This window comes from Aptenodytes patagonicus, chromosome 1, assembly GCF_965638725.1.
Source record: "Aptenodytes patagonicus chromosome 1, bAptPat1.pri.cur, whole genome shotgun sequence".
Taxonomy (NCBI): Eukaryota; Metazoa; Chordata; class Aves; order Sphenisciformes; family Spheniscidae; genus Aptenodytes; species Aptenodytes patagonicus.
Window position 1 is genome coordinate 166,275,364 of NC_134949.1, and position 20,141 is coordinate 166,295,504.

The 20,141-nt window shown below is 38.6% G+C and overlaps 1 protein-coding gene across 4 annotated transcripts in view; it reads right to left on the reverse strand.

Moving 5' to 3' along the window:
- PCCA (propionyl-CoA carboxylase subunit alpha) overlaps positions 1–20,141 on the reverse strand; it is a 303,202-nt gene that overhangs the window by 46,824 nt on the left and 236,237 nt on the right. For all 4 annotated transcript variants that reach the window (XR_012997326.1, XM_076361576.1, XM_076361600.1 and 1 more), the window contains one exon: positions 13,534–13,587. Coding sequence is in view for 3 of the 4 variants with exons in the window: in XM_076361576.1 (XP_076217691.1) it covers positions 13,534–13,587 (54 nt within the window). In the remaining variant the exon portion in view is untranslated. The remainder of the gene's footprint in view (positions 1–13,533; positions 13,588–20,141) is intronic.

Genomic DNA, 20,141 nt, shown 5'->3' on the forward strand with positions numbered 1-20,141 from the left:
GGGCACCTATTCTCCAACCCCAGCATACCCAAATTCTTTGGCAGCCAGTGCCCAGTTTCAACAGAGCTGTCAGTAATTTGAGGCTAACTATTCAATTCAGCACATGCACACAGCACAGCCTCACAACAACGCAAGATCATCTGTCAGTGAGAATAATGCTTTTTCAGATGAGATGTTTCAGGTAAGTTGTTACATCTCTCATGTTACTGATGTCGGTTCAAATGTAATTCTAGCAGAGCAGGAGTGGACTTCATGAACCACAAACCAAGCCAGGAAGAGGAAAATCAGAAGTGGAATAGCAGTTTGTTTTATCTAGAACTGGAGGGGCCTCCCAGCAGTCTCACAATGCTGAAAGTCATTTGGGAAGTGATTTGTGCCACCTGCAACATGACCAAAACTGAAACACCACATGGGCTTGAAAAAGGCTTCCAGAGCTGGCACAAAGTTGGAGGAGCTTCCCCACCTGAAAAGAATACAACTGAATCAGTCTCTGGCCCAAAATTCACCACTGCTAATGCATGGCCTCAGCAGAGGAACCACTGAGGGTGGATCATTCAGTGACGTGCTCATGAAAACTCCTTCCTGAATTCCAGGGAACTCATTGACTTTTGGTTCCTTATGCCTCTCAACAAGTGCTCTACAATTAGAGTTAAAAGGGCGAAGTGTAAAAGGCAATGTTTGCCACAAGTAGAGCTTCTTCTGGAGCGCAGCAAATAACCATGTAGGGAAACTTGCGTGGAAATGAGCCAGCAACCATAATCCTAATAATAAAGAAAAAACTCTGTAACTAAAAGAGCAAAGAACAAACCACTGAACCTTCAGATCATGGAGGGAAATTAATCAGACAGCGTTGATACTATTTTTCTAATTCTTACCTTCTCAGCAAACCCTCATGTTATTGAGGCATGCAACTAAGATTCTCGAAGTCATGCACTTTTTCTCTCTCTAATAATTTACCTACCGTCCAAAAGAAAAGTGGTGAACTTACACACATCTACAAAAAACATGCATTTACTTTTTAGCATTTAACCGTGACATGGTTATAAAGTGTTTACTGGGCAGGGGGGGAAGCCCTCTGTTTTGTATACAGATTCCCTTTGCTTGACACTTTGCCTCTGATATTCTGTTTCCTGCGTACCCTGCATATGTTTCTATTAAAATCTTTATTCCTTCAGGGCACTAATGGTAGATTGTTTGAGAGTTCAATTCATCTCTGGCGATAATCTCTTCTTAAACCTTCTCTACAGCTTCCATCATCGCCTTCCAGCTGAATTTTGACAGGTTAAGAGGCTTCAACTTGCCAGAGCTCTCTTGATCTTCAAACCTCTACAACACTACCAGTGCATTCTGCTCCGTGCCTATGTTTCCACCACAAGCGTCCATCCTTTTTCAGATTAGAAACGGAGCTTCTGACCTCTCCTCAACTGGATACTTCTCAGTGCAGTCATACAACCTCTTGTAAAGAACGATTATTCCCTTTTACACTCAGCATTACCACATACCTGGAATTGCTTGTCCTGATTTTCTCCATCTATATTACCTCTGTGTCACTGCCCTGTAAAGCCTTCAGGGACACCCAAGAATTTGCAAAATCACTGAATACATCGCCAAGATGTGGAGTTGTGGAGTCCTTAGGGATATTCAAAAGCCAGACGGACACAGCCCTGATCAGCCTGCTCTAGTTGACCCTGCTTTGAACAGGCAGGTGGTGTGTGGTCCTGTCCAACCTCTAATATTCTATGACTATGAGAGTCTTCTCTGGCCTCTCCAAGAGCGTGAGTGTGTTTGTACAGTTACTTCACATGTAACATTACATTTCTATTTGGCTATTTAAGATAAATTAGGAAACAGTAACATTCTGGGTTTTCATCTTGCCTGCAGCATGGTGAGAAATGTTTCAAGGGCGGAGAAACTCACTGCCTCTCTTGCAACTTGAGATGCTTCCCAACTTCTCGAAGGTATCTTCTGCTTTACAGGAAACATTAGTACAGTTTGTGCCTCGTAAAAGCCACCACTTGATGCTATAAACTAGGATATTTCCATCATCACATACTCCTTTTCTAAGTCAGTGTGTCAAAAACGGGCGGTGGGACAGATGCCTTTCAGAATGTAGCTGTGATCTTGATGCGGTGTCCAGATCTGGCTTTGGTACAGCGACCACATTGGGTTGTTCTGCTTGCTGAGCATTTGTTAAATGTTAACAGTGGGCTTGGAACTTACAAGGCTAAGGGAGGGCTTCCCTGCGGCTCTTTTATAACTAAAAGATAAACCTAGGGAGAAAAAAACAAAATAACACAAAACCCTCACAAAAAAACAAGGAACGCCCAAAGACTTGTAACAGAACACCAATGTAAGTATTTTAAAATTCAAACATCTTTGTTTTTCCTCATATGAAGACTGACATCAAAGAAAGCAGCGAGAGTTGGTTCTGAGGGCATGTGAGGAGAAATTGCTCTGAAGGAGGGAGGAGAAGGAGGTAGCAGTGGAAACACAGGACATCACCACAGCTTTCCTACCTACAGGGCTTTTCGGCCTTGATGGAATATTCCCACATCCCACTCAGTGCTGCTGTGTCATATACGCTGAAGCTCTTTGGCACAGGGGCAGTTTGTTTTCACTGTCCTTACAATAGTGCGGGCCTTTCCTTTTCATCCGCATTGCCCTGACCTCCCTTTTCTCCCTCCCTCCCCCCAATCAAACAATTATCATCAGATGCAGGAAGAACCTTGTTGTGGTTCTGCTGCTCGTAACACAATTTGCTATGCGAATACTTCCTGTGCACCCTGCCAACATGGCATCTCTCCAAGACATAAGACTGGTGTTTGGGAGATGGTCACACAAGCATGATACTTCCTACTACAACTGCTCTGCCCTTCACCTTCCTTCGCCTTACTATGGGCAAGGGCTATAAATATCAAATGGCATGAATGAAACGAAGATGGAGGCTGCCTGTACCAGTATGAGTGTTTGCAGCAGTGTGGATTGCTGTCCTTCAGATAAGCAGGGATGCACAAGATCTTTGTTAAAACGTCATTAATGTAATTTTCAATGTACTTTACACAGAAGAGAATTTATGTGAAACTTTAGTTTCGTAAAAAGTGAAATAAACTGACTGTTCCTGCTTGGTAAATTCAGTTCCCCTATTACTTGCATAGAGCCTTAAATGAACACTGGGAAAATTTCCAGAGCTTCAAAACATCAATTGAAGGCTAGTATTAGATTTTACATGCAATGAATAAACTGGACCCAGATACTGTAAGATACAATAGGGACAAAGGAAAGACTTTTGTCTTACAAGAGTCCCTGGTGTTCTCTGTCTGTAGTACTTGTATGTTAACTCCAGTAGCTGTATGACTTGCTGATGCATAGCGATTTTTCTATAGTTTATTCTTATCCTCATATTTCTCCTAAACGCTACTTACAGAACAACATGAGAGTCAATGTCAGATTAATAGTAATACCTGTCTTCTCAACCCATGTATCTAGCAAAAAAACCAAGTACGCCTAAAAAAACTTGATGCAGGAAATGCACAAGAGAAGCAATCTGAGAAAAGATGGAGAAGACAAACATAGCAGAAAAATCAAAGAAAGGATGACTAGAAAGAACAAATGAAATATCAAGAAAAAGAAGATTTGACATGGCATACGACAAAATAATATAAGGCTTTGGTGATGAAGACAGGAGGACTGAACTTCATGTATAAAGCAATAAATCCTACCAAAAGAGGCAACACAGAAGCAGACCATTTTAAAGACAGCATAGTTGAACACATACTCTGGAGTCCATGAAAGGCATCTGCAAAGAGGAACTGAAACCAGTTTTAGTTAAGAGACAAATGCATAAGCCAAGGGTTTCAGTTGTGGGAACAAAAAAGTATGGAACGCAAGTAAAAGCCAACTGAGCACATGATGACAGCACTTAGGGCCCCACACCGGCTTCCTACCTGCTTCAAAGCACCGTGCAATGTGTTAAGTTTGACCTCTGACATGGTCTGCTAGTTGGCCTTTCCCTCAGTGATGGTCCTAGCAGTAGAGCTATTTTAGTTCACAGACAGCCAAAATGCAACGAAACGGAAAAGTCAAAAAATTAGAGTTATTTCATCGGTTTGTGAATTTAATTACGTATCCTACTGTTTACTCATCTTTTGTCACGTATCCCGGTGCTTTAACAATGGGAAAACAAAATTCACTAAGGTAATTTACAGGAATCTCTTTATCTGAACTTAGGATATAACCCACAGTAATTATGAGCAGTGTGTGGCAATATTTGCACTATTTAGGACAGGAAGTGAAAAATACCAAACACATCTAAAATTGCATTAGGGATTTGTGCAGACAGAAGGTAATTACACAAAGTGGACTTTGGCCAAGATTCTCAGAATATGAAGCAATCTCAGAACCTTGTGGAAATTACCATGGGAACTTTAATGATACGTGGGCTAAATCTTCGTTTAAATCATCCTAAAAAAAAGATGCCTTCTCTAACAGCACATTTTCCCTTTGCTACACGGATTGACAGCACCATCATACTCCAAAATTAGATGGCATGTCCAGCACTACAGCTCACAAGTGGAAAAATAAAAACAAACAAACAAAAAAAAAACCCAAAGCACAGTCATTTAAAAAATAGACCAGGAGTAGACATCTCGAGTGTTTCACATGCACAGAATTACTTGCTTCCCCCTCTGTCTAACTTATTTCAGATTAGTAAGAGATCCCTTATTTTAGGTCAGTGCTATGACAATGGAAGTATGCCAACGTAACCTTCGTTTTCTTAATTAGCATTTAACAAGAAGTTTGTCCTCCTCTAGAAATATTTCCTTCCATAAGGAAGAATAACCTTGAACAGAAGACAAAACTAAGCCAAGGAGAGGAGAGAAATGAAACTGAACCTCCCGATATATTTACATGCCTTTAAAATAGATTTATTTACATACCCTGAAAATGTAAATAAAATAGGTCTGAGTAAAAAAATTACTTCATCTCCCAGAAGCAAGCACAGCACTGTTTCTGTATTCATAACTACTCCGGGGAAAACCAACCACAAAGAAAGTCCCTCTTTTACACATGCTTCCTACCATGGACCATGTGCTCATGTAACTCATTGTTTATCTAGTCTGGAAACAAAAATGCCACGAAAAAGCAATCACAAGGCAGATGGCTGGTTTCACTAATCTGACCCTATTTCTTCCAAGTAAATCTAGTCTACAGTAGTGATGCCCCAAATAACCCACCATTCCTATAATACTTAGATTTGCATATTTAGGTTAGAAATGTGCGGCATTGCTGGATTAAGATTTTCCCCCAGTAAAACAATGCTTTGTCATAAATTCTACTCCAGAGACCATGCCGATTCTTAAACCAGATGAGTCCACACACTGAAAACCTGAGTGGAAGCACGCTCGCAAAACGTTCTTACCAACGCTCACCTCTATAGCTGAAATGCATTTGGAAGTTTCCTTTTACTCTACTGAAACGTGACCATAAAGAGTGACAAATGCAAAGATTCTCTCTGTAGCCGCCCCCATGATAACAGATGACAAGATGCAGCACAAGCTTCATCTCTTGCTAATTAAACGAATCAATTAAGAGACTATTGTTGCAACTGTGTAACTGCTGTTCTATAGTGGCAATAACAACCCCACGGGGAGGTCTTTTACTACATTAAAATGCTGTCCTCCACAACTCCATTTGATATTATTAGAAACAGTTTTTTGTGTCTTGCTGTCATATTAGTAGCAAAGGCAAATTATGGAAATATGTAGACCAGAATGGTCCCAGTATGAGATCAGGTTTGGTTTTCAGCCTCCAAGGGAACAATTGCTGAAATTCCAAAGTTCCCTAAAGTTCTTTAATGGAACTGATAAATCTATCAGCACAGCATCCATTTAGATTCTAGGTAAGGGTCACATATTTGCATACGTTCCTGCTAAGCTGATACAATTCAACTAGATAAATTATCATATTAAGTTTACCCTCCTGAGTTGAACTGATGGAGTTCAAAATTGTTTTCGATGGTTGTCATTAATCGCTGTTACATCCTAAATGCTCACTTTGAAATCTAATTGTGTTGGTGTACCAAGGGTCATATTAATAGCATTTTTAATGTTCAATCTTTGTAAAACATGTTTATTTTACTGATATTACCACTGAAGCCTAGAAGACTAATGAGAAACGAAGTATATTTATTATCAATAAAAACTTCATTTAAAATTTACATTCAGAGATTTAAATTAGCTTTACTAACTTCATCATGCCTTTGTTTCATTAAGATTCCTGGTTAAGCTTCAAAGCCATATAAATTAATACCTCCTAAACAGTTCTTGGGTATATGCCAAAGTTGCAGCCATCAAAAAGCTGTTTAAAAACATGGGCTACACATATGTTTATTACTTGGCAGTAGACATCATCTTCAGAAGAAAACACTAGTTCTTCACTATGAGGTAACAGTCTTGATACAGTTAAAAAAAACCACCAATACTTCTTTGGCCAAACAAAGCAACTAATAATTATTTCAACACTGGTAAATCTTAGTCTACTGAAAGAAATCACTTGAGTTACCTTTGGGTAACCTGTCCACTTGTGTTCCAAGAAGTAACACGCTAACCAACCAAGTTCAGTCCTTGTCCTTAAAGGATTACTGAGCTCAATAAGAAAGACACTTGTCAAATGAAGTATGGAAAATCAGAAATCCTTATTTTTCTATTTGCTTATTTCCGAGGGATAAGGGGCATAATTTATTATAAGCAAAGACTAGTACACTACAGATAGCACACGCACTACAGAATCCACCAACATTAAGGACGTTTATGGGAATTCTGACCTACTTATGATGTTATCACACTTTTTTTTCCCTCTGCAAATTGAAACTTTAATTGAACACAGAAGAAAAGGCCAAGATTAAAAATGAACAAATAAAAAGCAAAACATTAGAATCTCAATGTAATAGCCCATTTCCAGTCTGGTTTTGTAAGAAAGCAAGGCTTGCAATCCAGATTTCTGCCTCTCAATCCCCATCCCCAACTCATTCCATCTAATTATCCCATTTGCACCCACATACACAATTTTAACCTGCTGATCGATTTCAACCAAATTTGAAGAAAAGGTAGTTAAGTCCAACTTTCTATAAGTATTGTAGGAACCATAACTATGTTTCCACAAATCTTCTGAAGAGCACTGGCTGTGTTAAGGAGACAAGATACCTCAATCCATACTCCAGCTGAGGGAAATTTGGCAGCAGCCAGTTGGCCAGCCAGCATGCTCACACTGGCCATCCAACAAGCACATATGCAGCTTCAGCTTCACCTTGACACCACCACCTCTCGCTCAAGGAGGTCTCAGGCAAAGACTACAAGAAGTTGTTCTGTGGGAACTTGTGGCACTTCTGGTTTCTTTTAAGTCACAGAAACAAAATTCAGAAAGAACTCCAAGCGCTTTCTTATTTCTCTTTCCAAAGGAATCCTGAGCAAGATTCCCAAAATAATCAAAGTGATTTTAGGACATGGCTTTTGGTAACACCGCTATTTCTAAATCTCTCAGGTGCTTTTGAGTTTGCCTCCAATGGACAGCTTTAACATATTCACTATACCTTCTGCTTTAAAACATACAAATATATAACAGAATTGAAATGAGAGCAGCATATGCAGCTGTGTGGTTGCACCCGATCATCCACATCACGTGAGCTGGAACAATTCTCATTGACCAGGCCTAATGATGGGCCGAAGTGTCACTACTTTCACAAGTGAAATCCTTGTTGCATGAATTACCCACTTGCTGCAGAATACTGCAGCAGCTTGTAGCCAGTCTCAGGATTCTCACCACCCATGTTCAAAAGGGACTTGCAGAAGCTAATGCTTCCAGAAGCTGCACGTTTTTCCTAGTGACACCTTCTGCACTACTGACGATAGCTCTACTACTAGAAGCACTGTGGTTTCACAATGCCTCTGAAGCTGGGTGGAAAGAAAAAAATCTATACAACAGTAGAACTCCCTTTAGATCAGCAGGGGCCCTAATCTTAAGGCTTGTGAAAAGGAAGAGCAAAAAACCCATTTTAAAAAAAGACATTAGCTTGCAAAATAAACACCTACTGGACCATAATTATTTTCCTGTGGTTAATACTCTACATATTCTAATAAATACAACCTTTGTAATCTCTGCAGGTTTTCAACCAATGTTTGAAAGTCTGCATAAATCTTCAGTATCTAGTTTCAGAAGTTTCACATATAGAAAGAAAAGCAGAAAGAAAGAAAACCTGTTAAGAACTGCAAAGATTTGTAAGGGTGAAAGAGGCAGGTTGTTAAACATTTGTCATTGTGAGCTAAATCAGACTCATACAGTCAAAGCTTCCATCTTTATTGCTATTTAATTGGTCTTTGTAAGAATGCAGGGGGAAAGGAAAAAGGAGGAAGCTGTCCGGAAGCTGATGAGATTATATACAGACTGAAAAGTTCCAGGACAATTTGTAAGCCTCAGTAATGGGACAGAAAATTGGAAGTTTGCTGTTGAAGCAAAAACAGACAAGTCATGGCAGGAGGGAGCGGGAAGGGGAATCAGCAGTGAGAAGTAAAGTTAGTATACTGACCTGCAGCTCCTAGGATTACCTTAGATACATAAATGATGAATATGCAATAAGCCAGGGAGCAAAGGCAAAGATTTTGAGGAATGCCTCAAATGTAAAGCTCTCCATTTCTGACCAACTTCATAAACAACATACATAACTAATAACCCTGACGGTGTATGAAACATCCTTTTGCCAATCTATCTGGAAGTAGCTAAAGAACAATCAAAAAGTCATTAATATTGAGTGATCACTACTGTACTAGAACGTATGCCAACTATGCTAAAAAGCATGGCCAGGGCTTGACAGAGACTAGTTTTCCTAAATCCAGTGTTCTCAACCTGGAATTTGCATATCTGGTTGTGGCAGTGGGTCTCTGGACTATTTTAAATGGGTCTGCAAAAAGGCTGAAGAACAGAAAGCGTAGCATTAAGAGGCTAATAGTAATCATAAGAGAGCATAAGCCTCCACAGCAAAACTTCAAATGTTTTGTAAGTCAAAGGTGGCAAAAAGCACTCCATCAGGGATGAGACTGAAGCAATGGGAAAACCTCCAGTGAGAAGGCTGAACCAAGAAAACAGTGCTAGGAAACTCAGAAGCACCTAAAGACGGCTTGATCCTTAGGCCAGAGCAATTCCACTCTGTTCCACGTGGGTTCCTATATTGTGTTCACCACTGAAGGAACGTTGTCAAGTGATATACCGAGCAACATGACTAACATCTGTCACATACATGTTCTTTCATCCTTCCCCTGAGGAAAGGAATAACTGTTTTGCTCTGTATCACTGCTCTGATGTTAGAGAACCGAAGATCAAAGAAATGGCACAAACGATGAGCAGAGGATAGTGAAATTTTCCACTGTGGCTGGTGACTTCTCACTGTCTGGGACTGTCTCTTTTGAGGAAAGTGTTCCACTGGGCCAGCAGAGCATTGCCTGCAAGCATGGCCTGCAGCCCAAAGCTGACAGTGACATTATGCGATGATGCAATGGAGCCAGGCCACTCACTATCTGAGCATACAGACAGTATTTCTTTATTCGAAATTCTACACAGAGGCCATTACACACAGTATAGAATAAGCTTAATGCTTCCATAATTGTCTGTAGTTCTATATATACTTGCAGCTTTCTTAGTGTGAAAGGCCGCCTGCCCAGATGTATTTCATTGCTGAAGTCCAGCTGACAGAGGCGTGAATAACCAACAAATGACTGGGGCCATCAGTGGGCCAGCAAAAAACATTCCTCTCGCGTACGAGAACAGAAGGTGAAACGAAGAGACAAGAGACACGACAGAAACTGGAGGCTAACTAGAAAGAGAGGAATGAAGGGTGGACTTCAGTCCTCTGAAAAGACTACTCAAAACATACAGCCTCTGCAAACAACTGCACAGGCTGAAGCAGAAGCTCTGTGTATAGATCTTAGTATTTTTCTATAGATCTTTATGTTTGTTACAAATCTATTTCTGTGAGCTGTCTACACACAGGAGACAACCCATAAAGGACCGCCTCCTTGTTTTCTGGTACTCTTGCTTTTGGGCATTGTTTTGGACATTAATCTGAAGCATGGATTATCTTGTTTCCTTTTTCTTTGTACAATATATAGCACAATAAGATTCCTTGGTGTTACGGTAATGCTATTAATAAATACACTATCTGAATAATTCTAGCTTTAAGTGGCAGAATAGCAGGACTCCATCAGCATATGATATCTAGTCATGTCTACCAGAGAGGAACAATGAGTAAAAACTCATATAAAGTCTCAATTACAGCAATAACCCATGATCTGTTCTGAAATAATTTAATTAGGACTCAAAATGTTATCATGCCAAGAAAATTAAACCAAATCAGTGTAGTTTCCCATTCTCCAACCATTTCTTACAGCGAAAAGTACACAAAAGTTGCTTGCTCCTCAGGCAGAAACATCCTTGTACGTCCTCCAATAGCACGAATCCTATATCAGATCGGAGACTCATAACCCTCTACCGAAAAACAATTCAGAGAAAATAAGCTATCTAATGCCACTACAATTTGAAGAGAAATGCTCAAGTAGCAAAGAATTCCTACTCATGATGAGAAACAAACAAAAATATTATTACAGATCCATGTAGACCCCCAAATGATGCTAACAGCGTGCACTCAAAGCTATGATTTCACTGGGGAAAGCAACATGATTTTTCTTGTTCTCCTCTAAAACAACAGAAATACGCTGCTACACTAACAGAAACATCTATCCTACTGTCTACACGTTTGCCATAAGTTATGCAGCAGAATTCAATTAAACTGTTGTCTTTCTGCTGCAAAGTAGTTTTCTCTGTCCTTCACCTAGCTAACTGGGACAGCAAGGATGTTTCTAATAGAGAAGCATACCTTTCACTTCTCCTCAGAGTGTCAAACTGGCTTCCTGAAGCAGGGGCTTGTGTTTTATCAAAAACCAGTAGCAGAATTGTTTCTACTGTCCAATGTCAAAAAATCAAGTGAAGCCATTTATTGAAGCTGATGCCCTCCTGACAAGTCAGGGAGCTGTGCTCCTGATCAACTGGTTCTAAAAATACGTTCTGATGGACAGGTCAGCGGTGTGTACACTCAGTAGCACCACGCTGCCTGCCACCACTGAAGGGCCATCAACATTTGCCCCCGTCAAAAGTAACACAGAATGCTCAAAGCTATCCCTAATGTTTTCTACGATGAAAAAAAAGAGCAGAGTAAGAATTTAACAAGCTGTTTATTACGTTGATAACAATATATTATAATAATAATGAGCAATCAAGAGTTTCTTGCTGCTAAATATTCCTTTCAAACACTTACTCTCTTGACTGCACTTCTGTGTTAGCAAAGGTTTAGTAAGAGATACGTAATGGTGATCCCAAAATGTATTTCAAGGGCCTTCATTAAGATGATATTCTTTTCTTCGTTTGAACATTTACATTTGTGTATGTGTACACATACACACGCAGGTACACACACAGACTGTGTATCTATACGTGTAGGCAATTTGTAGGGGATATCATTGTAAGGAAAACCCATCCTTCCCCCCCATTACCTGAGCTGAGTGTATTAAGTTGGAATCAGAAGAGTACAAGGATGTTAAAGGAGCGAAGGACAAATTAAATAAAGGAACTTAGGGGAAAGAAGGACAGTAGGCTAGAGGAACCGATAGGAACACAGGTGCAGACTCTGGCTTGGATTCTGTGGGAAAACTGGTATCGGAGCAAACCCTGGGAAGCAGACTTCATTACTGCTTCTCCGCCCTGCTCGCTGAAGTTCTCTCTCTGGGTTTGATCAGCAAGACATGTGCATAATTTACATTAAATAAAAAATTGAGGATAGAGTACTACAGGCTTTTCTGTTTAGTCCTCTTGAGAATTTTAGTCGTAATCACATACTTGATTTCCCAAAATAACTAGGATCCAATAAACACACATGAGCTAGTCAGTAAGATCTGATATATATTACAATCCATTAGCTGTTTCATCATCAGTTTTTTAAAGCTAAAAGCACATCAATACTGTACCCTCTTTTGTCCTCTTTTGCTGTTGCGCAAGGCCCAGCACAAGAGTTCTAGTCTGTAAGCGAGGCCCCAGGGCACTTCTAACAATATGAATACAAAACGTTTTCATATCTAACAACAAAAAATTTAATTTTTGATGTCACTAAATACACAATCAGAATTTTCTCTGCTACAGCACCCACTTACAGGGGATCAATTAAAATCTTTTCAGTATTATCTTACCAAGTTCCATTTGTGTTTATATCTTATCTACTTGGAGTAATTCTTTTCCTCTCACACAAAGACTATCAGATCAGTCAGCTAGCAGCAATCTTGCATATGCAGGATGCAACTCCAGAGCTGAAGCATCATTACAAATACAATAGTACAGAACAAAACTTTTATTTTGTGTCTTATTTGTAACTGCTGCTTTGCTTGATATTGAATAAGACAAATAAATGAATATGCATATATAGAGATATATTTATAGAAGCAAAAAATATTAGGGGCACTTTTCATCTCTGAATAACAACATGCAAGCCTACAGGTATTCTTGTTAAGTTTACACTTACCATGTTATACCTCCCAAAAAATGGCTTCATAGGACTTGCAGAAGAACTAATCACAAGTAAGTAGAATGAAAGCGTTATCATTTGCAATCTTAATCTACTTTTGTCCAAAACCTTTAGTGCACAGAGATGTCAGGACTAAATTCTAATGGGAATGTTTCATTCCTAGGCTTTTCACTGTTAATGTCACTACAGGGAAACCTGTTGGCAGCAATCAGGACAACTTGCTTTAGAGGATACTTCAATTTTATTTCATTTTCAGAACTATTTTTAGGTGTATAAGGAACTCAGAAAAATTCAACAACTGCATTTTAATCATGCAGATCATGGAATCCGATGCTGCTTCAATCACATATATGTTTATCAGCATCCATCACCTAACACAAAACTTTAGTTTCTATATTATACGTGATTGCTCAAGATAATAGCAGATGAACAAACTATTTTATTGAGTAAATTCTGTCCAATGGTGTAAAATCTGATTAGGATTTTAAACATACTTCTCTCCAACAAACAGAATCTGGGAGAACCATAGAACACTTCGCATCACTAGACAGTCTTTCGATAAGACAGTTAGTGACCTGCCTCTGGGATGTGAGGGTATGTGGTATGGTGAAGCAACAGAGATCAGAAAGTTGAGGTGGTGGGGAAGAGTGGGTTTGATCCTGATGTGGATCAAACCTGAGTATGTTACAATAAACTTACAAGTCTACAACCAATTACTCTTAAATACTGTGCACCATGCCTTGGAAGTTAGCTTCAGAAAGTTGCCTAAATTCAGCTGTTAAGCTCAGAATATTTACACATGATACTAACCTTCACAAATACAAGCATAAATGTGCTGCCAGTGTCATTTACCTATTTTCTGTTTAGATTATATTCTTCTACCAGCATAACCCTTGACAATAGTTATACATACTTACCACTGTGCCTAGAAACTGAATGCTTGTATCTCCAGAGGCATTCCGAGAAAGCCGCTGAAAAAAACAGATGTAAAAACTGATTAGAAGCTTCTCTGGAATTCGAAACCGTTCCATTTTCTTTCTGTCACATCACTGTAATCAAAACTAATTGAGTACACAGAGCGATACATAAAACAGATAAAATATAACTATTTCCTTCAAGAATTTCAGTACTAGAAGTCTAATTCATACTTCAGCTCAGGTTTTGGTTTTGTTTCAGTCAACTCAATAAAATTTATTTCTGAAGAACAATGAAAACAAATACGGCCAAGTACAACACAGAACAACCTTGGGCTTGCAGAAAGATGAATGTCATGAATAATGAAGCTTTTGCCATCACTAAACATTTGTTATTCTGTATTCATGTTACTCACATTTAGTATTATCTTCATTCTCTCCTAATGGGAAACATTTTAAACTCTTTTTAAAATGCAAACCTCCAATGATGCTACTTTGAAAACAGGAAAAAAAAAAATGACCTTATGAAATGTCTGATCACCTACTGTGGTTCAGGAGTTGATTGAAGTTATTAAACAGTCTTCAAATATTACATCGTCAGTAAGTCATAGGACAATGCAAAAGAAAATGTGTTATTGATTTAACACAGTATTATCCGTAATCTAAATATGCAAAATGCACGAAGAATTCTTTCTTCTTGTGAATCGTCGTCTCCTTCAACGTGAAAAGTTTTTTCTCCCTTTGTCTTCCTGCTGTTTAATTATGGCACATATAGACCCAAAATCAGGGCCCTAGTCACGGAACACAGCCCTAATGCTTAACACAATGCCAGGCGTACATACAAGTACAGGAGCACAGATTTGAGAAGGTGAGTATAAATTGCAAAGAGAGAGCTGCACGGAGATCTTCAGCATTTTAAAAACAACGAATCCTAGGAACAGGGCTGCAAATCATCTTCAGAGATCTTCTAAGTCTAGCACCCCTGGCAGAATCAAAACACACCCGTGTCATTCCCAAACGATATGTCTAACCCATTCTTAAAACTTTCAATTGCAGAGATTTCACAGTCTCCCTAAGCAATTTATCCCAGTGTTCAGCATCCTTATCATTAGGAAGTTTTTTCATAATATCTGACTAAAATAACCCTTACTGCAACTGCAGCACATTAATTCTCCTCCTCTTCATCATAGACAGGAAACACAGATTATTCCCTTTCTTTTTACAGCTACCTACAAGTATGTGAAGAGCCATTATCACAGCTCCCTTTAGTCTTCTCTTCTCTAGACTAAGTGAGAAAGTGCTATACAACAATAGCTAGATATCGCCCGAAACAATTTTAATAGCAATAAATTAAATCCTGGTCCCTTTTCAATAATGGTGCATATTCCTCAGCTACACTTTATGAAGTAATAATTACTACAACCCAAACATGCTTATTTTTTGACTTAACAGGTCACACACTGACACTGCAATCTGTACAATCATATGAAAACAAAGGATGATGTGCCAAAGCCTGACATATTTCAACAATAACGATTAATGGAATGGAAAATATGGGAAATAAAATTTCATACAAAACCTGACGTTTACTTTTATAAAGGAAACAGGAATATACACTTTTCCCACAGTCTAGGATAAACACAATCAGGTTTTGGAAACCACAAAGAAGAACAAAGTACCGGCTGCCTACAATGAATGAACTGCATGCCAAAACAAACAAGTCCCAACCACTTGATAAGCTGTCAGAAAATGGCAAGCCGAAAAAAATTAAAGGATTTAATTTCTTTTTTTCCTGGAATGCCCTCCACCCTCGTTAGAGTTCTGTCACTTATTGTGCTACCCTTTTGTCCACTTTCAAGGGTCATTAGAGACCTTTTCATGTCCTAATAAAAATTCCATTTTTTTTGGCTAATCTCCCCATCACACAGAAAAACACAACTTAAAAAACAAAACAAAACAATAAAAAAGAAAAATAGAGCCCTTTTGTCATTTTCTTTAAAGGCTTTCAAAGTAAAGCCAGGTATCTTGACAACTTGACTTATTTCTCACAACTGAAAAGCAAATCATTGAAGTCTTTCCTCACACAGATTCTCTTTACTCACAATTAAATAAGTTAGCATAGCAATAACCGAGCCCTTTCAAAAATAATTTAATAAAGCCAAATATGTACGTATATTAAGAAGGCACCTTCTAAAGCCATAGTCTCAAGAGAAGACAAAGATATAAGCAGCCTTTTTCCTGCTCTGACGCTGTTGAAGTGCACTGGTATCAATGTATAGTAAATCCTCACTGCTACTGTTTGCTGTGTCCAAAATACAAAGCATTACATTCATTTGTCGATAGCATCAAGAGTCAGCATCAGTACTAAAATCCATCTCTTGAATTAACAGCCAGTGAGGGGGGGAATAAATAAATAATGGGGAAGGTGAGGAAAATTGTTAACAAACAGAGGGAAAAAGAAAATTCCTTTCTGGGTATATTTCAAAAAACAAAAACAAGAAAGAAAGGTAGATAAATACTCCAAGTCACAAAACATATGTTACATCAAGACCAAAAAGAGAACTGCCAGGCTTTTGAGAACCATGTTACAAAAGAAGTCAGCACATTATCATAATTAATGTTTCAAATTACAGTTGTAAATAAATTTCAGCTGTTAGATGTGATTAGATTTTTTGAAGCATATTGAAAGGAGTTATTTCTGTTCCACTGGTGGGCTTGTGTTCCTGGGATTTGTAAATGTAATTGATGTTTTCAAGAAAATGAAAGGACATGGTTAACAATTATTCTTTTATTTTCCACCTCTTTAGAAAAAGGACCAGTCTCCAGTTTCTCTTGTAAAGTTAGATATTTACATATTCTATACCTCATAATAGATGGTTTCATATTGCATGTGATAGCAGGAAAGTAATCAAATAGAGGTAACAAAAGAGAATAGCTAATTATATGCATTGTCATTGTTTTCCTAACAAATTGCAAATTATTTACTAGGAGGTTTACACCAAAAAGCAAGGGCAGTCTACCATTTGAACAAAGACAAAACAATACTATATGTTTACCTGCCAATAGAGTAAAATTACATTGTTGGCATCAATTATGTGATCTTAGGCATAACCGATGCTCTTCTGGTTGATTCAACTCATAGAGCTTCAGACTAACTTAATTAGCATAATATGAGCTAAAAGTATAATTTTTTTCCTTATGAGAAAGTTACAAGCTAAATCAAATCTGAAAAAAAAAAAGAAATCACAACTTCAAAAAATCCATCTGCAGTCTCAAAGCTGTCAAATGGGTGTGTTACATAAATATTACATGTATTTTTACACACACAGGTTACAGTATGCTATACTGCATATGCTATGTATATACAAACAAAATGCTTATGTGCACATTTAAAAATAGACAAGTGTATACAATCATACAAAATGTGTTTGATTTTCCTCCTCTATCTTAAGTGTACGCTATACCACAGTCATTTCACAAATAATCGTTTTAATCTGTAAATCCCAGTAAATTACCAGAGGTTAGTGTGATATGACTTTAAATTCTTCTGCTTTGCCATAGAAAATTATTTCCACTTAGTTGGGTATCAATGATCTATTCATCGTAAGATGCAGTAGGGTTACAATCAGCTTTGCATTAAGCCTGCAGTGGATGAGCACTTGCAGATAAAAATGACAACAACCTTTACATGAAGAAGGATAAAAAAGCTCAGCCAAACATAAAATATACATTACTGAAAGAGATTCTAAATCAACATAGACATTATTAGACAACAACAAGGTCTCAGTGTTTTCCACAAATCTTCTGGTATCTTGGGCTCTCCAAGCTACTGGAGGGGAGCAGCTGCAGGGAAGGAACGATACCAAAACAAAGAAACTCCAACAGACCAAAAGCGATTTTTTTGCTTTGCTTACAAATGAAAAAGTAATGTGTCAAGTCAAAATGAATAGGAACTGGCAAAGGAAATAATGTATTAAAGTTTCCCAAACACATTTATCTTGAACTACATATACCGCCTTTATTTGTTGAAAGTAAAGTTGGAGACCATTTGTTACAGAAAATGTACAGATCATTACTTGGTCAAAGTTTTTTGCAACTTTTTCAAGCCATGGCATGACTACATTATCAGTTGGACAACAAGTATCAGACTATACAGAACAAAAACTAAAAACAAAACCAACCAACCAACCAACCAAACGCCCAGAAAACCCACTGATAAGTATCCAAAATCATTACAGAAGACTATTGATAAAATTTTGAGTGAAACACTTGTGATTTCCCAGCACGGTGCTGTTTTTCAGAAAGCAGTTCTTGCAGCCCCTATTGCTTCATCTCAACTGCTCACTACCAGAAATTCTGAATATCTTATGCCATGAATTTCAAATGGAGAATGCTATCCACTTTTTGGCCAATATTTATAAATTCCTGAAAATTCAACCTAGCAAAATACAGGCCAGAATCATCCCCAGACAGGTTTAATTAAAAAACAAAATTATTCCCACAATAGGGAAGTCAGAAAAAAGCCACAGTATTTTACCTTGTAAAGTTACAGCAGATTCATCTGCTAGTACCTCATCTATGAGATTTTGTGTACGTGAGGGTGCTTGGACATCTGGAAAGCTCCATCATCCACCTATGTCACTCCCACCTTTGGAGCCCCGTGGTGGTTGGGTCAGAGAGGAGAAAGCTGCAGAAGCAGCTGTGAAACCATGAAGTCATCTTCCAGTCAAAACATGAGGATTGGTTTGGCTTTATCAATCTCCTTTCCCTCTCCTCCTAGAACCTCTGCAGAAAGCAGAACTTCATTTCAGCACTCCCTTTCCACTGTGCAAAATCCCAGAGAGTCCCATCAGTCCAGAGATGTGATCCCAGAGTAGCAATGTGACCAAGCTTTCTTGTACGTTGGAAACCGTTCGCATTGCGCTCTATGTTCAGACTTGTGCAGCCTCGCAAGACTTTCCACTTAGGGGATCACTGCTTTTGTCACAATTTAGTGTTTTCTACTGGTGGTGCCATCATTTCCTCCCCTTAGTGTATTAAACTACAGATAGAAACTTAGCTCGATTTTGAGTGCTGCTCTACCCCTAGCCATTATCAGTTTTAGATTGCACTTCACGGTAAATGAAGCCCCAGTTAGCTGTTCTTCCTCAGGGCACGTCCACATTTTCCAGCTTCTTGTAAGGGCAGTGGTCACCCAGTGGGGAACGAGATGATCAAGACCTGCTGTGTATGAAGCATTTTGACACGTGAAAGATTTCTAAGACTGGCTTAAATGGTACTATGCTGAAGTAGTCTTTCCCTTTAAAAGGGATCCTGCCAGGATGCTGAGGTACTGGCCTCCTCAGCACCTGTTGCAAGCTGCCCCAGTCCTTTCCCAGGGATTAAATGGAATCTGTTCCCAAACAGTACAATTACAGATGCTAAACACAGCATGAATGGCTTACAGGGCATCAATCCACGTAAAGAAACTGCACCTTTGTAAGAGGTTGAGGCACCATATTACTACTTTTAAAAGAACCACCGCTCTCTTAATGCCTGGGATTTAATTACAGTAGGTGGCTTAGGAATTTCTGTCCTCCCATAAACAGAAAAATGAAAACACAGATCCTTCCCAATATTTCTTTAGGTGATATCCAATGTTAGTGTCACTTGTTACTTCTTTTTGCCAAGCTTTAGACATGCAAATGTTTAGTAATAATACCACTTCAGTACTGCTATTATATATACATAGAGCACCTTCCAAGAATGCCTATGTGCCCCTCTAACCCTCTGAGGTAGATAGGTGTTACAAAGCAGTGGATGAGAGGCTTTAAAACAAAAAAACCCAAAACCAACCAAACAAACAAAAAAAACCACCAAAAAAAACCCCACAGGGAAGATTGTTTATTTGGTGTTGGTAAAGAATGAATCTAAGAGACATTTACTCCAGCCCAACATTTCCAGCTATTTACAATTATTTACAATAATGAAGAGTTTACTCCTCCCCGTGAACTTCTAAATTTTTGCTGTTATTACATTAAATCACAAAATGGCTAAGACTTTTAGAAACTTTACCCTTGTTTTGACATGCTGTAATATGTTTTGCTCTTATAGGGGACACTGTGCAGGTAATATGCTGCCATGTGATTCTAGATGTGATAATGTTTATGACTGCCCCGAGACAGATTCTTTGCAGGATCCATAGTCCTTTCTCGCTCTTTGATGTCCCTCCTCTTCCTTCCCCTTTGCTCTCTGAACGCGTTACCGTTTTCAAGAGAACCATTCCTTGCCTTTCAAGGTTTAGATATCATGAAATTACAATGTCTGTCAACAACTGGATACAATGCTTTGGTCTTTGGACACATATAGAATCCTTATTCATCCTGAATATTGTCTGTCATTAAAATTTATAGCTCCTTTGGAAAAAAATATGGCATAAGACACTGTGACAACTAACATTATTTGATTAACCCCTTGAGTAGCACAGGATATTACTAATCCCATTAGGTTAAAGAAAGGGAGAAGCATGTTGTTTGTAGATAGAGATTTATTGTAGGAGACCTCTCCCTGAAAAGTGGACAATAAATTCCAGAGGGATTGATTGGGCATAGCGGTTGATCACTCATTTCCTT